This window comes from Wolffia australiana, chromosome 16, assembly GCF_029677425.1.
Source record: "Wolffia australiana isolate 7733 chromosome 16, ASM2967742v1".
Lineage (NCBI taxonomy): Eukaryota > Viridiplantae > Streptophyta > Magnoliopsida > Alismatales > Araceae > Wolffia > Wolffia australiana.
Genome location: NC_135850.1, coordinates 10,694,274 through 10,711,311, shown reverse-complemented (window position 1 = coordinate 10,711,311; position 17,038 = coordinate 10,694,274). Strand labels below are relative to the sequence as shown.

Here is a 17,038-nt window from a genome sequence, read left to right as displayed (position 1 = left end):
CTGGATTCCAATAAAGTGAATTTCATTACTTGGGTATGGCAATCCGCTAGCTTGAGAAAGAGGAAACCCTGCGTCCGAGAAGGATTCCTTTGACTGCATCCTAGAGAATTGGGTACTAATGGGGTCATGGATGTTGTTGATGCAGCGTTCCTGTTTGGCGACGTCACTGAACCTAGTCACTTTATAGTATCCTCAATGGATTGTTGTTACGTTTTTTTCCTTTTTTGAAATCGGTGCTACCCTATACATTTCTGTGCGTATCATTGGTTTTCATTCTGTTAGTTATTCACCGCTCATGTGTTTTTTTTTGAAATATTTCACTGCTCACATCCTGTTGCAATTTCATTGTTATTATTATTATTCATTTTTCAGTTATTCTTGCTTAATTTGCGTGAGATTTGTAAGTAAAAATAAAGGAATACGTTCTTCTGTTAAGTCTGATGGATTTGAAGCATCGACTTTTCATGAGATCCTAAAGTTCGGTTGTGTTTGTAGATTCCTCTAGAAAAGACTTGCACAAGATTTTTCAGACGAAAATGAATGATAGGCGGGTGCGTCTAAAAGAAAGTGGTATGATTCTCTTTTCCTTTTGGTTTTTGCAAGATGACCTTATGCATACAGTTGTACTGAAATTCTGGTCCCGATTGTTTACTTCCTACACATTTTCTTAGAAGTTTGGGCACCCAGGTTGAATCATTCTCGCTAGACCTCCACTAGCTTGGAAGTTGGATATAGAGTACCTAGAGAAGTTTCACATATAGGGAGAGAACTGTGAAAATAATATCTTTCATTATGTTTCATTGCTAGGGTTTGCCCCTTATTTTGTGCAAGTTTCACGTGTCAAATTCCTTCCTGAGCAGTGTTTGTGGATGATGATGAAATTCATCATAGTCATCCAAATCTAATTTAATAATATCAGGTTGATCACCGATCTCAGATGATCTTCCTTATTTTTTCAAAAATAATCATTGTATCCAAAACCCATCATCATCTTCATCTGAAGCTTAGGCAGTGATGATGATGTCATTATCCTGGAAGCAGATGAATGATGATAACTATTTCCTTATTATATCTCAACATCTGAGTGAGGTTAACTGAGTTAAAGTGACAAGATCCAATGCCCAGACAAAAAATCATCCTTCCTGTAGATGAGATACAATGACAATATCATTGATGATTATTTCATCGTCATTGCAATCATCATCCTGGCGAGAACAAATGACGGGTATAATGATGACTCATCTGATGCGATCTGTATGGAATTGTAAGGAAAAGATCAAGGAATGCAACTTACAGATGTAATGTCGCAATTCCGCAACCAAATCCTTCTTCAGAATTCCCAGTGGACGCCGATCCTCCTGTAGCTAGCTCCTCTTGTTGGTATGAAGGCCCTCAGAAGACCCTTGCCGCATACAGCTGGTCTCTCCAAGATCTCCTACACCCTCCAAGAAGCCTAACTGCCAGCGGAGGCCTTTCTTTGAGGTCTTCCCTCTTATTTAGGCATCCTTTATTCCCTTACCACTCCCAGTCAAGATGGGGAGTTAGTGGCCACTTCAGCACCACATGGAGCATCAGGTCCCGTGGTGCCTGTTGACTGGTCAACATTCTTTATTTGGCTCCCCCTTCTTTTTCTTTTCTCATATACTCTAATGGGAAACATATCATCATCATCATCATCATCATCGTTCTCTCGTCATCATCTTTGGTAATTCTATTCCCAAGAAAGAGATTCCTACCTACTACCTCAATTTTCATATTCCTTAAGGTGATAAGCTGGACAGTGTTACATTTTTTTACAAAGGAAAGATAAAAGAGTAACAGTGATTAACAATTATTTTATCATCAATCGTATTATTTTCATTCATGGTTCATTTCCTTTGAATAATATAACATCGATACAACCCTGTAAACTCCAGTGGAATTTTTATAAATTTTACCTGCTCGAGGTATTTTCGTTTTTTCCCCCTCTGAATGTTTCCCTTGAAATAGTGCTAACCCTTCCTTTGGAAGGGAAGCCAAGAATACTAAATCAAGGACTTTGTGCGGGTAAGTTGTCTCCCTATTGTCAGATCTTCAACCGACTCCCGTTCGATCGACCCCTCACCTCCTCTTGATCAATTGTTTCTCTCTCTCCTCTCAGAAATCCCCCTTCCTACAGAGACAAACCCTCACCTTCATATTAACTCACACATTGTGTCACTACTGATCTTTTTATCATCTATCGTGTTTATTTCATCCATGATTCATCTCTTTTGAATGATATAGCATTGCATAACACCATCACTTTTCATGGTCAAACAGGTCGAGGTCTCGTGGTCTCATGGACATTGTGTGCGGTCTGCCTTTTGGGCCATGCTTCTCATTTTTTTGGGGCCAGTGCACCATCATGGATTCATGCACTGCATTCTACTGGTTTCCATTGGTCACTTTCATTTTTCACTTTAATAGGTCCTGGGCGTCAGCTTATCCTTGATGGGATAAAAAGTCTATTTAAGGGATCACCAAATATGAATACTTTAGTTGGCCTTGGAGCTTTATCATCGTTTGCTGTCAGTTCAGTGGCCGCACTTATACCTAAACTGGTAATAAAATGATTATCTTCCCTTAACATGATATTTAAATTGGTCTTCACTGATATAGTTTGAGAATTTCATTACATTTCCTTGTTTTCCATCTTTTCCTTTAATAATTTTATACCCTCTTTCAATCCATAGCTTTAACTTTGATTGTGGTGGATAATAGAAACAAAAATATGGGGGTTGTTCCAAATCTCTGCTCTGAAAAGTGGGCATAAAATTTCTTATAGAGCCCCTGCTGACAGGAACTCATCTCTTAGTCAACTTCTTTTTCACACCTATCACCAAGAACTTTTGATTTTTTTTTCTGCATAAGTTTTCACTTCTTAATTAATTTTGAAACATGACAGGGTTGGAAGGTGTTCTTTGAGGAGCCAATTATGTTGATTGCATTTGTTTTGCTGGGAAAGAATCTCGAACAAAGAGCAAAACTGAAAGCCACAAGCGACATGACTGGCTTGATGAGTATTCTGCCTTCAACCGCTCGGCTTCTGATTGGTACTGATGTGGAAGAGTTGACCTCAACTGTTGAAGTTCCTTGTGGTAGCCTCTCCGTTGGAGATCGTATTATTGTATTTCCAGGAGTGAGCAATTCTTGGCATTAGATCAGTTTTCACTTTTTTTAAATAAAGGGAGAGTACTTGATCGCATTGATTTATTCTGTTGATCCTAATATTTCGGTATGCGGTCGCAGGATGAACTCATCATCGTCATCCTTGTTGCGATGAGTGATGATGAAAATTCTACTTCATCATCCTCATCTTTTCACTAACCGCCTACAAATGATGAGGATGATGAAAAATCCTGATCTTCCTCTTGTCATCATCATCGAGAATGGCAAAAATTACTCATATCAAAGTTGTCATCTTCACATATCTGTGACTAAGATGACGATGAAACATCATCAGATTCTATGTCACATGTTTGTGATGATGATGGTATCACGTTCGGATGGTCGTGATAATCTCACCTGGGACGGCGAATCCTACACATGAAGATCAACGACATCAAAATCAACGAACAAGCCACGGATCTTAGCAAACTTCATTTTGGGGTTCTGAGGTTTATCCTATTTATCCTGTTCTCTGAGACTACTTTCAAATTTTTCTCAAAGGACCGTGTCCCAGCTGATGGAGTCGTGAAAGCTGGCAGAAGCACAGTTGATGAATCAAGTTTCACTGGGGAGCCACTTCCAGTGACAAAGCTCCCTGGGGTAAGTCTATTTAATGACCTGATAAGATCTTTTATTTATGTGTAGTTTGGTCACTAGAGCCATTTTGGCAATTTCCTTTTTTTGTTAGTTTTCCCTTTATCTCTAATCCTCTAGAGGGCAGCAAAGAATTATAAAGAAGTGCTATTACTGTTCCTCCATAGATCGATCTCCCCCCTCTTTTGATTGATATCCCCCTTCTTCCTCAATCTCACTTAAGACTTAATGTTGTACTGATAGGGGATCAATCAGAGTTCACACAGATATAATCTACCAAGGGTCATACAATAATCCGGTGGAAGCTTTGTTTCTGAATGCAAATCCTCTGGCTTCATGTCTTATAAAATTTTCAGTCCTAACATGATTAATTTTTGGGCCTTTTGAAGTCTGAAGTGACTGCAGGAAGTATCAACGTTAATGGCACTCTTACGATTGAAGTCCAAAGGCCAGGTGGAGCAACTGTTATGGGAGACATTGTTCGGATGGTGGAGGAAGCGCAGTCAAGAGAAGCTCCTGTCCAGCGTCTGGCGGATGAGGTAACTTTCTAGGTTTATTCCTAGATTTACCTTCAAACTTTTCTCCAAAATCTCAGTAGACATGGTTTTGTTTTTTCTAAGACTTAACTATGTTTTGTCTTAAATTTTAATTAATTACACCATAGAATATCATAATTTTTTTGCCAATGCTATTCTTTGTCTTCTGTTAAGTCTTTAGGGATTAGTCTTAAAAATAATAAATATTTGGGTCAGAGGGAAGATTGTATCTGCTTTAATTTGACATAATTGAGATTACATTTTTGCCTAAAATATATTTCAAAAGAAAATTTTTTTGCCTATAATACTGGTAGGTAAGAAGTTGCCCTTTGAAATACACCACCGCTAGAATCCAAAAAACCAATTGCTGGAACCGATGGGATTGCGATAACAGCTAGTGTCAATGGAGATCATGGGAGAGAGAGAGAAATGTTCAGGGTAGGATGAGTGGGTGGAATGGAGAATGCAACCTGGGGGAAGATGAGGGTTGATGAGAGCCCTTCTCTCCTGGTGATCCTTTGATGCTCCTTCCCTTCACTTTGCACTCTCTTTCATCATTTTGGTTTTTGTCAAGGGACGATTCTGTTGAGTCGAGCTAAATTGGGCAGGTTTGGCTTGGAGTGTCCTTTTCAGGCCTGACTTCTTGGGAACCCACCATTTAGATACACCACAATCATCACGGGCGATAGTATTTCATGGTGGGCCCATCAAACACCCTATTAAAACAGAGAATGACCATTCTCCCCCTGTCATCTGGCATTTATTATTCATAGAACTGAAAGGGCAAGTTGATTAAGGCCATAAATTATCTGGAATGTGGAAATTAGGACTACTACTCCTAGCTTCACTTCACAAGGAAAAGAATAACAATGATGATCTCATGTTATTTCGACGCAAATTATTTGTATGGTAGAAATAAAAGATTGTACTGTGATGTGATATCCAAAAAACTTATGCATCCCGTCAGAAGGATTTTTTTTGAATGTCGGCTATTTTTTCTTGTCACTCAACATGTGATGTAGTAGCTTAGGAAAGTAATAAATGTTTGAAATTGTCTCTTAATCAGTGAAGATTTTTTCTGTTAAAAGCTTCAGACTGGGGCCTAGTTACTTTTGTTATTTCTTCTAACTTGTAGATTGTGCTTTCAGATCTCTGGCCGTTTTACTTATGGTGTAATGACAGCCTCTGCTGCAACATTTATGTTCTGGAATACACTGGGACCCAAAATTCTGCCTGTTGCTCTTCGACAAGGAACTTCAATGTCATTGGCATTACAGCTTGCATGCAGCGTGTTGGTAAATTTTAATTCTGTTCAGAAAAAAACACTCCACGGGCACCTTGTTTTCCTTTTTACTTGTTGCTTTTGATTCATTTTTATCGAGTCTTATGCTTATGGGCATAGTTGATACAGTGGGGTGACTGATTCCTTAGGTGAATTTGACCAATAAACTGGGGCAATCATCATCAACAACTTGACATGGTGACCATCAATCACGGGCACCTTAGTGGACTTGCTAGTGCTCCTTTCTCAAAAAATAACAACTCTAAACTTTAAATGAATCAGAAGAAGGTGCGAGTTTATGAGCGGACACAACTTTAGGAGCAGACAGGGTGAGTGTATGAGCAGGTTACAAAGTCAATATTGCAACCAAAGATTTTTTTTTTGAAAAGTGATTTAAGGTGGTCACCCGACAAAACGGTAACCACCCGGAGTTACATGTGGAGATATTTAAACTCTCTTCACCACCTGGCCAACCTCTCTCTTAACTGATTACCCCTCTAACGAACCAGGATGCCATGAGGCCCTTGACCTCGTGGGCTAGGCCTTCCTTGGACACCTTGCCCCCCTAAATACTGCCTCATTTCGGTGGAGCCATATTGCCCAAAGCACTGTCAACGCTCGACCTCCCTCTTCCCTCCTCCTAGGGCCCCCTTGCCTTATGAACTCCCAAAAAACCTCCTCTGATGTCACATTCGGCGCCAAGTGCACTTGGGTAGCCCAGATCGAACAGGCGACTGGGCACTCAAAGAATAAATGGTTGCAGTCTTTTTCAGCATTTGTGCATAGAGTGCACGTCGCAGAGGTATTAGGATACATCCTCCAACGGAAGACGTGTGTCACCAGCCTCTTGCGTAGTAAGAGCCAACCAAAGATCTTAACCTTTAATGGAATCTTGAGGCGCCAAATGGCCTGACATGCCTGGATTGTTGATTGATCCTCCGTTCCTTGGCATGGCTTCATGTAGGCCTTCCGAACAGAAAATTGAGTGTCTGTCCAAGTCCATCCGTCTTGTTCGCCCTGTCTTGGCCGGCACTGAGACAAAGCTTGTTGCTTGCCTAAGAAGTTTGCCACCCTTTGATGTGAAAGAGCACCTTCTACCATTGGATTCCATATGTTGTCCCAACATTCTGCCACTGTGGCATCGGGGGATCTGGCCAGCACATAGAGCCGAGGAAATGCCTCCTTCAAAGGGACGTCCAAAGACCATGGGTCCCTCTAGAAGCGACATAGGGAGCATCGCCAAGTTGGGCAATGAAAAAGTCTTTAACTTGGGGGAAAATACGTCTAATGTTGCAACCAAAGATGATTGATCTATCTTGACTGAGGATATCTTTTTGCTTCTTCCTGGCATTTTTCCATCTCTTCCACAAGATGAAGAAATAACTCATAATTACCTTTGGTTAATCTTGAAGAAGCTCCAAAGGGGAAAGGGAGCTTTGAGGAGAGAGAAAATATAAGTAAAAATAACTTCTCTTAATCTGTTTCTTGTAAGAAGATACATATATAAAGAGAGAGAGAGAAAGGGAGAAAAGAAGGGTATAAATGTCATTCAACAGTCCCCCTCAAACTGGCGAGTGGATGTTATCCATTCCCATTTTGAAGCACAATTCTTGAAAACGTGGGGCAGATAGTCCTTTGGTGAGAATATCAGCTCGTTGATGGGCGGATGGGACATATGAAAGGCAAAAACGTCCTGACTCCACCTTCTCTTTTATAAAGTGTCGATCAACTTCAACATGTTTAGTGCGGTCGTGTTGCACTGGATCATGGGCTATGCTGATAGCCGACTTATTATCACAAAACATTTGAGTTGGTTGATGATATGATAATTTCAGCTCTATAAGAAGATTAGTGAGCCACAATGCCTCGCAGAAACCTTGTGCCAGGGCACGAAACTCAGCTTTAGCACTGGATCGAGAAACGACAGATTGCTTCTTACTGCGCCATGTAATTAGATTGCCACCAAGAAAGGTATAATAGCCCGTCGTTGAGCGACGATCTACATGAGGACCAGCATAATCAGCATCTGTGTAGACGTCCAGTTGGAGACCACCTTTACGCTTGAATTGAAGACCAAGACCAACAGTACCTTTTAGATAATGGAGTACACGGTTGACAGCATGCATATGACACACCTTTGGAGAATGCATAAATTGACTCAACACGCCCACGGCATAAGCAATGTCAGGGCGAGTGTGAGTGAGATATATTAGTTTACCAACTAATCTTTGGTACCTTCCTTGATCAACAACCTCCTCATGCTCCACCAGAGATAATCGATGGTTCACCTCGACAGGAGTAGTAAGGGATTGTGAGTCCGCCTTACCAAGTTCTTGAAGAAGATCAGCAATATATTTCCGCTGGCAAAGGAAAATGCCAGCCGCAGAATATGCCACCTCAATGCCAAGGAAATATCAAAGTAAGCCAAGATGTTTAATGTCAAATTCCCCGGCAAGGTGAGAGGCCAATTGGGCCGCGACTTGCGAATCATTCCCTGTAATAATAATGTCATCCACGTACACAAGAAGTAATGTGACTCCCCCGAACGTGGAATGACGGTAGAAACGGGTATGGTCACCATTGCACTGGGAGTAGCCAAATAATATCATCAAGTGTGTAAGGCGACCAAACCAAGCTCGAGGAGACTGCTCTAAGCCATAGAGAGACTTTTTGAGACGACATACCAGGGAAAGTGCTGAAGAAGGAGCCGCATAACCGGGAGGCAAGGCCATATAAACCTCTTCATGGAGATCACCATGAAGAAAGGCATTCTTAATGTCAAACTGCTGAAGAGGCCAATCATGATGAGCTACGAGTGTAAAAAGGAGACGAATAGTGTTCATTTTAGCAACCGGGGCAAACATCTCCAGATAGTCAACACCAAATTGTTGAGTATAGCCTTTAGCCACAAGATGGGCCTTATACCGTTCGATGGAGCCATCAGATTGGTACTTGACAGTATAGACCCACCGACAGCCAACTAAGTGCTTGCCCGAAGGTAAAGGGACAAGATCCCACGTTTGATTTTTATCCAAGGCAGCCAATTCCTCTTCCATAGCATGTTGCCATTCAGAAGAAGCCAACGCTTCACCCACAGTCTTCGGAATGGTGATAGAATTAAGACGGGTAAGAAGGACAAGGTAAGATGGGGAGAGGTGATGGGAGGAAAGATAATTGGCCAAAGGGTATAGGGGGGTGGAGGTACATGAGCGAGAGGCGTTCCGGAGGGCAATGGGAAGGTCATCACTCGATGAAGGAGGGTGTGGGGCCATAGGAGGTGGCGTAGGTGGGGGGGCAGAAACCGTCAGAGGAGGACATGGGCGGTGATGATACGTGGTCCCCTCAAATTTTGGTGGAGGAGCCAAGGAGGGAAGCACTGATTGAGGGCAAGCAGGGAGAGGAGACAATGATGGAGGTGTAAGTGGAACTAGGAAATCGAGGGGCTCATCAAAGGAAGTAGAAGAGGAAGGAGAGGACGATGATTCAGAAAGATAAAATGGAGTGGACTCGTCAAAGGTGACATCTTTACTGACAATGAAGCGGTGAGTAGAAGGATGATAGCATTTATAGCCCTTTTGGTGTGAAGAGTAACCCACAAAGACACAGCGAAGCGCCTTAGCATCAAGCTTGTCCCGAGAGAGATGGTGGTTAGTGACGAAGCAGGTGCAACCAAAAACACGTGGAATGAGGTTAGTTTTCAATGAAACCATGGGGTAGGCCTGATGGAGAGCATCAATAGGGGAAAGATGGGAAAGAACGCAGGAGGGAAGACGGTTGATGAGATGGACTGTAGTGAGAGAAGCCTCAACCAGAAATATTTGGGCATGTTCATGTGAAGATGAAGAGAGCGAGTGGTGTAAAAGATATGACGAAACTTGCGTTCCACAAGACCATTTTGTTGGGGTGTGTATGGGCAGGATGTTTTATGAAGATGCCATGAGATGTGAAGAAGACGGTGAGTTAACGTAATTGCGTGCATTATCGGAGCAGAAGCGTTTGAGGGATGTAGCAAATTGATTTTGGACGAGAGCATGGAATGAAATTATAGTTTGGGAAAGGTCTGATGTATGCTTGAGGAGATAAGCCCATGTAACGCGGGTAAAATCATCTACAAATATCACCAACTATCGGGCACCCAAAGTACTAGGAACAGGAGCGGGCCCCCATAGATCACTATGAATGAGGGAGAAAGGAGAAGACGAACGCGAAGAGGGATCAGAAAGTGGATATGTTGTCCGAGTATGTTTAGCTAACCGACATGGTTCACAAACAAACCTGTCCACAGGACGTCCATGAAACAAACGAGGAAACATGAATTTCAAAGTAGAGAAGGAAGGATGTCCCAAGCGACGGTGAAGAAGCAAAAGGGGGTCCGACGGCACAGTGGAGAGAGCCAAGCCGAGAGCAGGTACCAAAGGAGAGACGGATGGAGAACGGTGAAGGATGTAGAGGCCCCCTCGTTCCTCAGCAAGTGTAGTCATCTGCCTCGACACCTTATCACGATAGAAGCAGGAACTAGGGGTAAAAAATACGTCTTGACCAAGGTCTTGAACGAGTGATGAAGGGAGAGGAGACTTAGGGTGAGACGTGGAACATGAAGTACATATGTGAGGGTGAGATGGGAGGAGAGTTGGACACACCCCACACCAGCCACAGGAAGGATGTCACCGGAGGCAGTGCTAACTGTATGAGAGCTAGGAGAGAGGGTGTAGGTAAGGAAACACTGGGATATAGGAGTCATATGGGCCATGGCACCTGAGTCAACTATCCATTGCATAGTGGAGGAGTGAAAATGTTTACCTTGATGAACGAGGGAAGTAGAGTCCATCAATTTTGACTGTAGAAGCTGTCAGAGTTGGTCAATCTCATTGAAGATGTGGCTTCAGCAGTTGGTTGAGGTGTCTCAGGAAGGGACGTAGGAGTCATGAGTGGCCCGGTGGAGGTATGAATATGAGTCACCAAGTGCCTTTGATGAGCATTTTTCCTCTGCAGTTTATAGCAAGTCTCCTTGGCATGACCTCGTTTCTTGCAATAGTTGCAGAAAAGAGAAGAATCACAATGTGCTCCGTGTCCTGTGGTTGCCAATTTTGCTGCCGTGGGAGAGGGCATATGAGGTAACACCCCCCAAACAGATGTAGGTCGTGGGTTTCCCAGCTGCTGAACGGCCATCACTGAGACTGGTTTGGAGTGGAATATGTCAAGACGGGTTCCTCCATCTGAACGGCCACAAGAGCTTCCTTCAAAGTAGGAACCTTCTCGCGATGAAGAAGTCGCCCGCGTAAAGACTCGTACTCTGGATTTAGCCCCATGAGGAATTTGAACTCTCGGAATTGAAGAACATACCCACGGTCGACTGAGTGAGGGTCGGGTGGCATGTAATGGTCCAACTCAGCCACAAGGATGACAATTGCAGGTGATAAGCCCGGACAGATCATGGCCCCTGGACCAAGTTAGTGGAGCGAGTCACAAGTTCATAGATAACGGCCAAATTGTTTCGCTTTGAGTAAGATTCTTGAGTGGCGTCCCTTATTTCTTTAGCAGAGTTGAGAGATAAGAATTCAACTGCATATGATGGACTGATACTGTCGAGTAGCCACCTGTGAACTACACCCTCAACATCAAACCAATGTTTGTAATGAGAGGCTATGGGAGACGGCGGCTCTTCTACAAGATGCTTCATAAGCTTCCCTTTCAATGTAATTTGAACGTACTGACGTCATTGAAGAAGATTCAACCCAGTGAATCTAAACTCAGAAGGCATATGTGGCAAGGAATAGTGCCAAGAGTTTAACTCTGATGAATGATGAGGCAGCCCCGGAGGAAAAGTGGCAGCAGAAGTAGTGGAGTCGATAGGTCACTCTTCAATGAAAAATCTGCAGAATCTCTCCATACATTGATCTCAGTTCTACTTGGAGGAGGATCTGCGTCAGAGGAGGAGCTCTGGAGGAGGATCGGCGTCAGAGGAGGAGGATCGGTGTTGGAGGAGGATCGGCGTAAAAAGAAATTAGAAGCTCAAGGAGGAGGAGCTCGAGGAGGAGGAGGATCGGCATTGGAGGAGGAGCTCCGGAGGAGGATCGGCGTCGGAGAAGGATCGGCGTAAAAAGAAATTAGAAGCTTGAGGAGGCTCGGCGTCGGAGGAGGATTGGCGTAAAAAGAAACTAGAAGCTCGAGGAGGAGGAGGATCGGCGTCAGAGGAGGAGCTCCGGAGGAGGATCGGCGTCGGAGGAGGATCGGCGTAAAAGGAAATTAGAAGCTCGAGGAGGAGCTCGAGGAGGAGGATCGGCGTCGGAGGAGGAGCTCTGGAGGAGGATCGGCGTCGAAGGAGGATCGACGTAAAAAGAAATTAGAAGCTCGAGGAGGAGCGTAGGAGGAGGAGCGTCGGAGGAGGATCGTCCATTAGTTCTGTCATCTGTTCCATCTAACCCCTCAGATGGGAGATGGAACAAAATTTCAGACATTGTGATGGATGAATGAACATATTTTTGTTCAGGTGCATTGCATCTGTCCAGTTCTGTCGTACGTCTTCTGTCCATGAACCTTACGAGAAAACTGCCCTCACCAACACCATTTATTTTTTGCAGGTCATTGCTTGTCCGTGTGCACTCGGCCTCGCCACCCCTACTGCTGTTATGGTACTTGAAATCTGGATAATCTAATGCTTATACAGTTGAAGATATCATTTATAAGATATTGAAATTCTGACCAGGTTGGAACATCAATGGGAGCCACCAGAGGGCTTCTAATTCGTGGAGGGAATATCTTGGAGAAATTTTCTGGAGTTGATGCGGTTGTATTTGATAAGACAGGAACCTTAACAGATGGGAAGCCAATTGTGACTAAAGTGTTAACCTTCAACAGCGACGGGAGTAGGGATACAAGGTAGGGAGGAATAGTGTTTTCTTTATCAAGTAATTTCATGATGTATGAAGTGTCCGGGCATTTCATTGGACAGCATCATTTATTCTCTTCTACTTCCATTTTAACTTTGGTAGCAAAAACTTACAAGAAGGAGTGAAGGTCGTTTATGAGCATTCTATGTAGATTTATCTTGGACATCTTTGAGTTTAATTTTGTTGACTTCAAAGTTTTGTTTTTGGATTTTTTCTGTGCTTTAAGATTGTGCTTTTTAGCATTCATCATAATTATCAAGGGGTATCATGTGGACTTACTTAGAATTAGTTTGTTTAATTTATACTACGCGATATGCGTTGATTTTCAGGGAAGGCTCTTCCAAGTTTTCTGAGATTGAGATGTTGAGGTTAGCGGCTGGTGTTGAATCCAACACAGTTCATCCTGTTGGAAAAGCCATTGTTGAAGCTGCAAAAGCCTATGGTTGCCACAATGCAAAGGTATCATTGTGACCATTTTGGTTGAGAACCTACTTGAACAAAGAAAAATATAAATATAGATTCTCCCGAAAGCATGAATCAAACGCAATGCATGTGGTTTATCATAAAACTAGAATTTTCAGAAAACATATTCTGACTTCAGAAGCACTAAGGTATGAAAGTTTGATCTATTTTATTGTCAATCCACACTTTTTAACGACCCTGATAAATCATTGGCCATTTCTATTTTATCATAGAGCTTTTAACAATAAAGAAAGCAAAATCAATTGATATTTCATCGTTCTTTTAGTAGAACCTCAAACTAATCCACCATATCCATTAAAACTCCCAAGTTGATTGTGCTTGGGCAAAAATAAACTTTGTATCCCTTTCAAAAGGAAAATTTAATCAAGTTCTTCACTGCACCCTGTTTTCCAAGTAAGTGATTCTCACAGTTATTCTAATAGGATATGTTACTTAGCATGATCACATCTACTACCTGACCACCTTATAGATACAAATATATGCCCTCTGTTTGTGGATATATCTCATAAAAAACTGTTATTGTTGGTCTCTAAGAATGTTCTCAAATTTATTTCTTGTATTTTTCTTTGCAGGTAGATGAAGGAACATTTCATGAGGAGCCTGGATCTGGTGTATCAGCCAAAGTGGAAAATAAAAAGGTTACTGTAGGAACACTTGAGTGGCTAATAAGGTAGTGTATACTTTTAACCCAAATTATTTCATGGTTACTGCTATAATTACTGGATGGTTTTGTCCATTCTGTTATAATTTATCTAAAAAATCAAACACGTGGAAGGGTGGTAATATAGTTGTAAAAGAAAGAATGACGAGTTTAAGAAATACAATTTTTCATTTCTGTTTTGAAAGTTACGATACTCTGAATTTTTCTCTCTGCAGGCATGGCGTGCATCAAAATCCATATCAGGATATAGAAGTGATTTCAAACCAGTCGATTGTTTATGTTGGAGTTGAAGAAACCCTTGCAGGAATTCTTTATGTAGAAGATAAAATAAGAGAAGATGCAAGACAAGTAGTCAAATCTTTATCTGAGGAGGGGATAAGTGTATATATGCTTTCAGGAGATAGGAAAAGTACTGCTGAGCACGTGGCCTTTGCCGTTGGCATTGACAACGATAAGGTAAGAAACTCAACTTTAGATCTCGTCAGCAAAAATCTTATATATGTGAGTTTCTTCCTTAGATTTCTTTCTAAGGCTTTGATCTTTTCCTCTGTTTTAACTTACATTGGTATTTTTCGCACATAAAGGAGGACACAGATTGAGGTAGATACGATAGAGGAAACGTAAGTATTGTAAGGCCCTTAGAGATCAATTTACTCAATGTCCCCTCAAATCAAAGCATAAATGGTGCCAGTTGCAAAGAGGAAGATACAAGAGAGGAAACATGAGAAGTGTAAGGTCCTTTGAGATCAATTTACGCTGTGTTTCCTCAAGTCGAAGCATAAATGTTGCATGCATCAAAAGCACCTTGAAAAAACATTAAAGACAGTCTTACGAATGGAGACATCTAAATTTGTTTTGGGCAATGCAATGAGGGAACTACTGAGAACTGACAAAAACCTGGGAAATTGGGTCTTTGGTGCAAGCTTGACATGCCTGATGAATAGAAATGGGAAAGATCAGGTGAAACTAATGATGCGTGGGACAACTAATTGATATACATTAGCATCAGGAGCACAAGCAGAACTATCTAAAGGTGATTTTTAATTGAGTAGCAGGTACGTGGTGACAACAAATTGAGCGGTAGGTGAGGGTGATCACCGTTCTTGGCTGATCTTCCCTATTTTCTAAATTGAGTGGTAGCAGGTACGATGGAAAAGGGTTCTGCGAAGAAGATCACGCGCGAGCTAGGTTCCGTGCAGGTCTTGAGGCTATGGCATGATGAGGCTCCTGGGTGATGAGTCCACATCCACAAGGATCACCCACGTGAAGAATCTCCAAGTACTTGTGATATCACATGAGCATGGGGAGTGATTTGCAGATGGTACAGAGGGAGGTAGGGCTCAGGCAAGAAGGCAGTTGGGGTACAGGTGCACACAATTTTGCTGGCAAGAGGGGATCCTTGAGGGAGAGATACATTCATGACGTTAGAAGGGGAGATGGAAAATATCTGCGGCCTATGGAGTCAACAACAGTCATGAGCAGGCACAGCGAAGCCCTTGGAAAGGATGAGCTGGGTAAAGAAGAAAGGCATACAAGGTTGGCCAGCAGGATGCCCTTGCAGGCACAACTAGATCAGTTTGTGGAGAGCACATGGAGGGAGAAGATGAAGAAAAAGGCTGGGTGATAGTGGGGTTATTCCAGCGTAGAACAGCAGAAGACAAGGAGTAGGGAACAACGGTAGGGGGAAGCCATCATCAGCAGTGGATGAGGCCCCACAATCCTTTGGCGGCCAACACAGCTGGAACCTACCCTGACCTGACCCTACATCTAAGAGGGTGGAGAGCACGATGAGAGCTGGCATCTATTGCAATGACAACCAGCAGAGAGCATGTTGAGGGATCTGGAGAGAGTTAGCATTGGTTGGAGAGTCTCAGAAATCGTTGGAGAAAATCGAGAGGAGAATCCCAGTTGGCCCTCAGGTCATGCATCACCTGGGACAACCCAACGCTGTGAGGACAGGAGCTAAAGAAAGCAGCAGAATTTCAGACTAGCGTCTGGGACGAATCGTAACGGGAGACACTTCAAGGGAAAGGGTTCATATCAAAAAAGAAAGAAATTGGGAATGAAACATGAGCTGGAAATTGCAGCTGAGGTGAAGGCAGGGAAAGGGGGATGGGTGAAGTTAGTGTCTGCGGGTCGGAAGGGATGTATCACTAAGGCGGACCATAGACAGATGGGGGCAGCTGGTCCTGTAGAAATGCGCACAAAGATTGTCAACATTGAGGTGGCAGAGCAGTTTGGAGAGCTGAATGAGAGGGAGGAGGACCCCTTTTAAATTGTCAAGCAAAGGAGATTGATGTTGCGGTTGGACTACAGCTGGTATAGATTAGGGGAGGGGGAATATTTGTTCAACCATGAAATGTATCTCATGAAATGTTTGTGGCCTCTAGGATGTGTGAAGGGGGGGCTAGTGGGAAACTTGAAGAAACCTGGAATTGAAAGAGGCTCAACTTCATAAGGGTGATTTAGGGTTTATTACATGGTACTTATAGTATGGAGGAGAGAGAGTTCGAAATGGGCTCATGTCAATGGGCTATTACATAGCAATAGAAGGGAGAAAAGAAAGAAGCCCATTCAACAAAACTGTCAGATATAATGGGGAACCAAGATGGCTTGTTTACAAGAACTATGTTGGAATGGTGTGAGGCACGAAAATGGAATGGGTGGGAAGAGGTAGAGATGGTCATGCGGTGCGGTGCGAAAATTCGCACCGAGTGTGCGAATTTTCACACGCACAAAATGCCCTGCGCGGTGTGCGGTGCGCTTTTGTGCGGAAAAGCGCACCGCACGGCGCACTAAATTTGCACATTTAGAAGGATTTAAAAAAAAAATTAATGCGATTTGGAAAATAAAATAACTATATTTAATTCTTAACACTGAAAATTTGCACAACGGCGAATTTTCGCACTGCACCGACCCCTGTGCGGTGTGCGGTGCAGTGTGCGAAAATCCTGTGCGATTGACCGCACAATTGCACTGCACATGCGCCCAACCGCACGAGCAGGATTCGCTCGCACCGTTTGGACCATGTCTAGGAAGAGGTTTCCTCGTGGGATTCCTTGTAGTTAACACGGTTAGATGTTCGGGGATAGTGATAGTTTGTAATGAGGTAGTGTTCTTTAAAAATGGACACCTAGATGGGTCAATTTTCAACAGTGGTCAAATTGAAAAGGCAGAGTGATGATTTTGAAATAGTCATTGTCACGTTTCATGATCCAGCGAATGCCATGAGGAGGAAAACTCTATGGAGGGAGTTGATTTACATGGTGTCCACATTCCATTGCTGCTAGGGGGAGATTTAAATGTTACTTCGGAGACGAGAGACCGACCCAATGCACAGGAGGGCGTAATCCATATTCTAGTTACTTTTTTCCATTCATATTATAGGCAGCCGTATTAGACA

The 17,038-nt window shown here is 42.9% G+C and overlaps 1 protein-coding gene across 2 annotated transcripts in view; it reads left to right on the top strand.

Annotated features, from left to right (window-relative positions):
- The window catches only part of PAA1 (P-type ATP-ase 1), a 32,436-nt gene that overhangs the window by 9,794 nt on the left and 5,604 nt on the right, over positions 1 to 17,038 (top strand). For both annotated transcript variants that reach the window (XM_078588758.1, XM_078588759.1), the window contains exons 4-14: positions 496 to 570; positions 2,302 to 2,582; positions 2,927 to 3,160; positions 3,691 to 3,789; positions 4,173 to 4,322; positions 5,468 to 5,614; positions 12,183 to 12,233; positions 12,308 to 12,480; positions 12,821 to 12,950; positions 13,547 to 13,644; positions 13,851 to 14,091. In XM_078588758.1, coding sequence (XP_078444884.1) covers positions 496 to 570; positions 2,302 to 2,582; positions 2,927 to 3,160; positions 3,691 to 3,789; positions 4,173 to 4,322; positions 5,468 to 5,614; positions 12,183 to 12,233; positions 12,308 to 12,480; positions 12,821 to 12,950; positions 13,547 to 13,644; positions 13,851 to 14,091 — 1,679 coding nt within the window. The remainder of the gene's footprint in view (positions 1 to 495; positions 571 to 2,301; positions 2,583 to 2,926; positions 3,161 to 3,690; positions 3,790 to 4,172; positions 4,323 to 5,467; positions 5,615 to 12,182; positions 12,234 to 12,307; positions 12,481 to 12,820; positions 12,951 to 13,546; positions 13,645 to 13,850; positions 14,092 to 17,038) is intronic.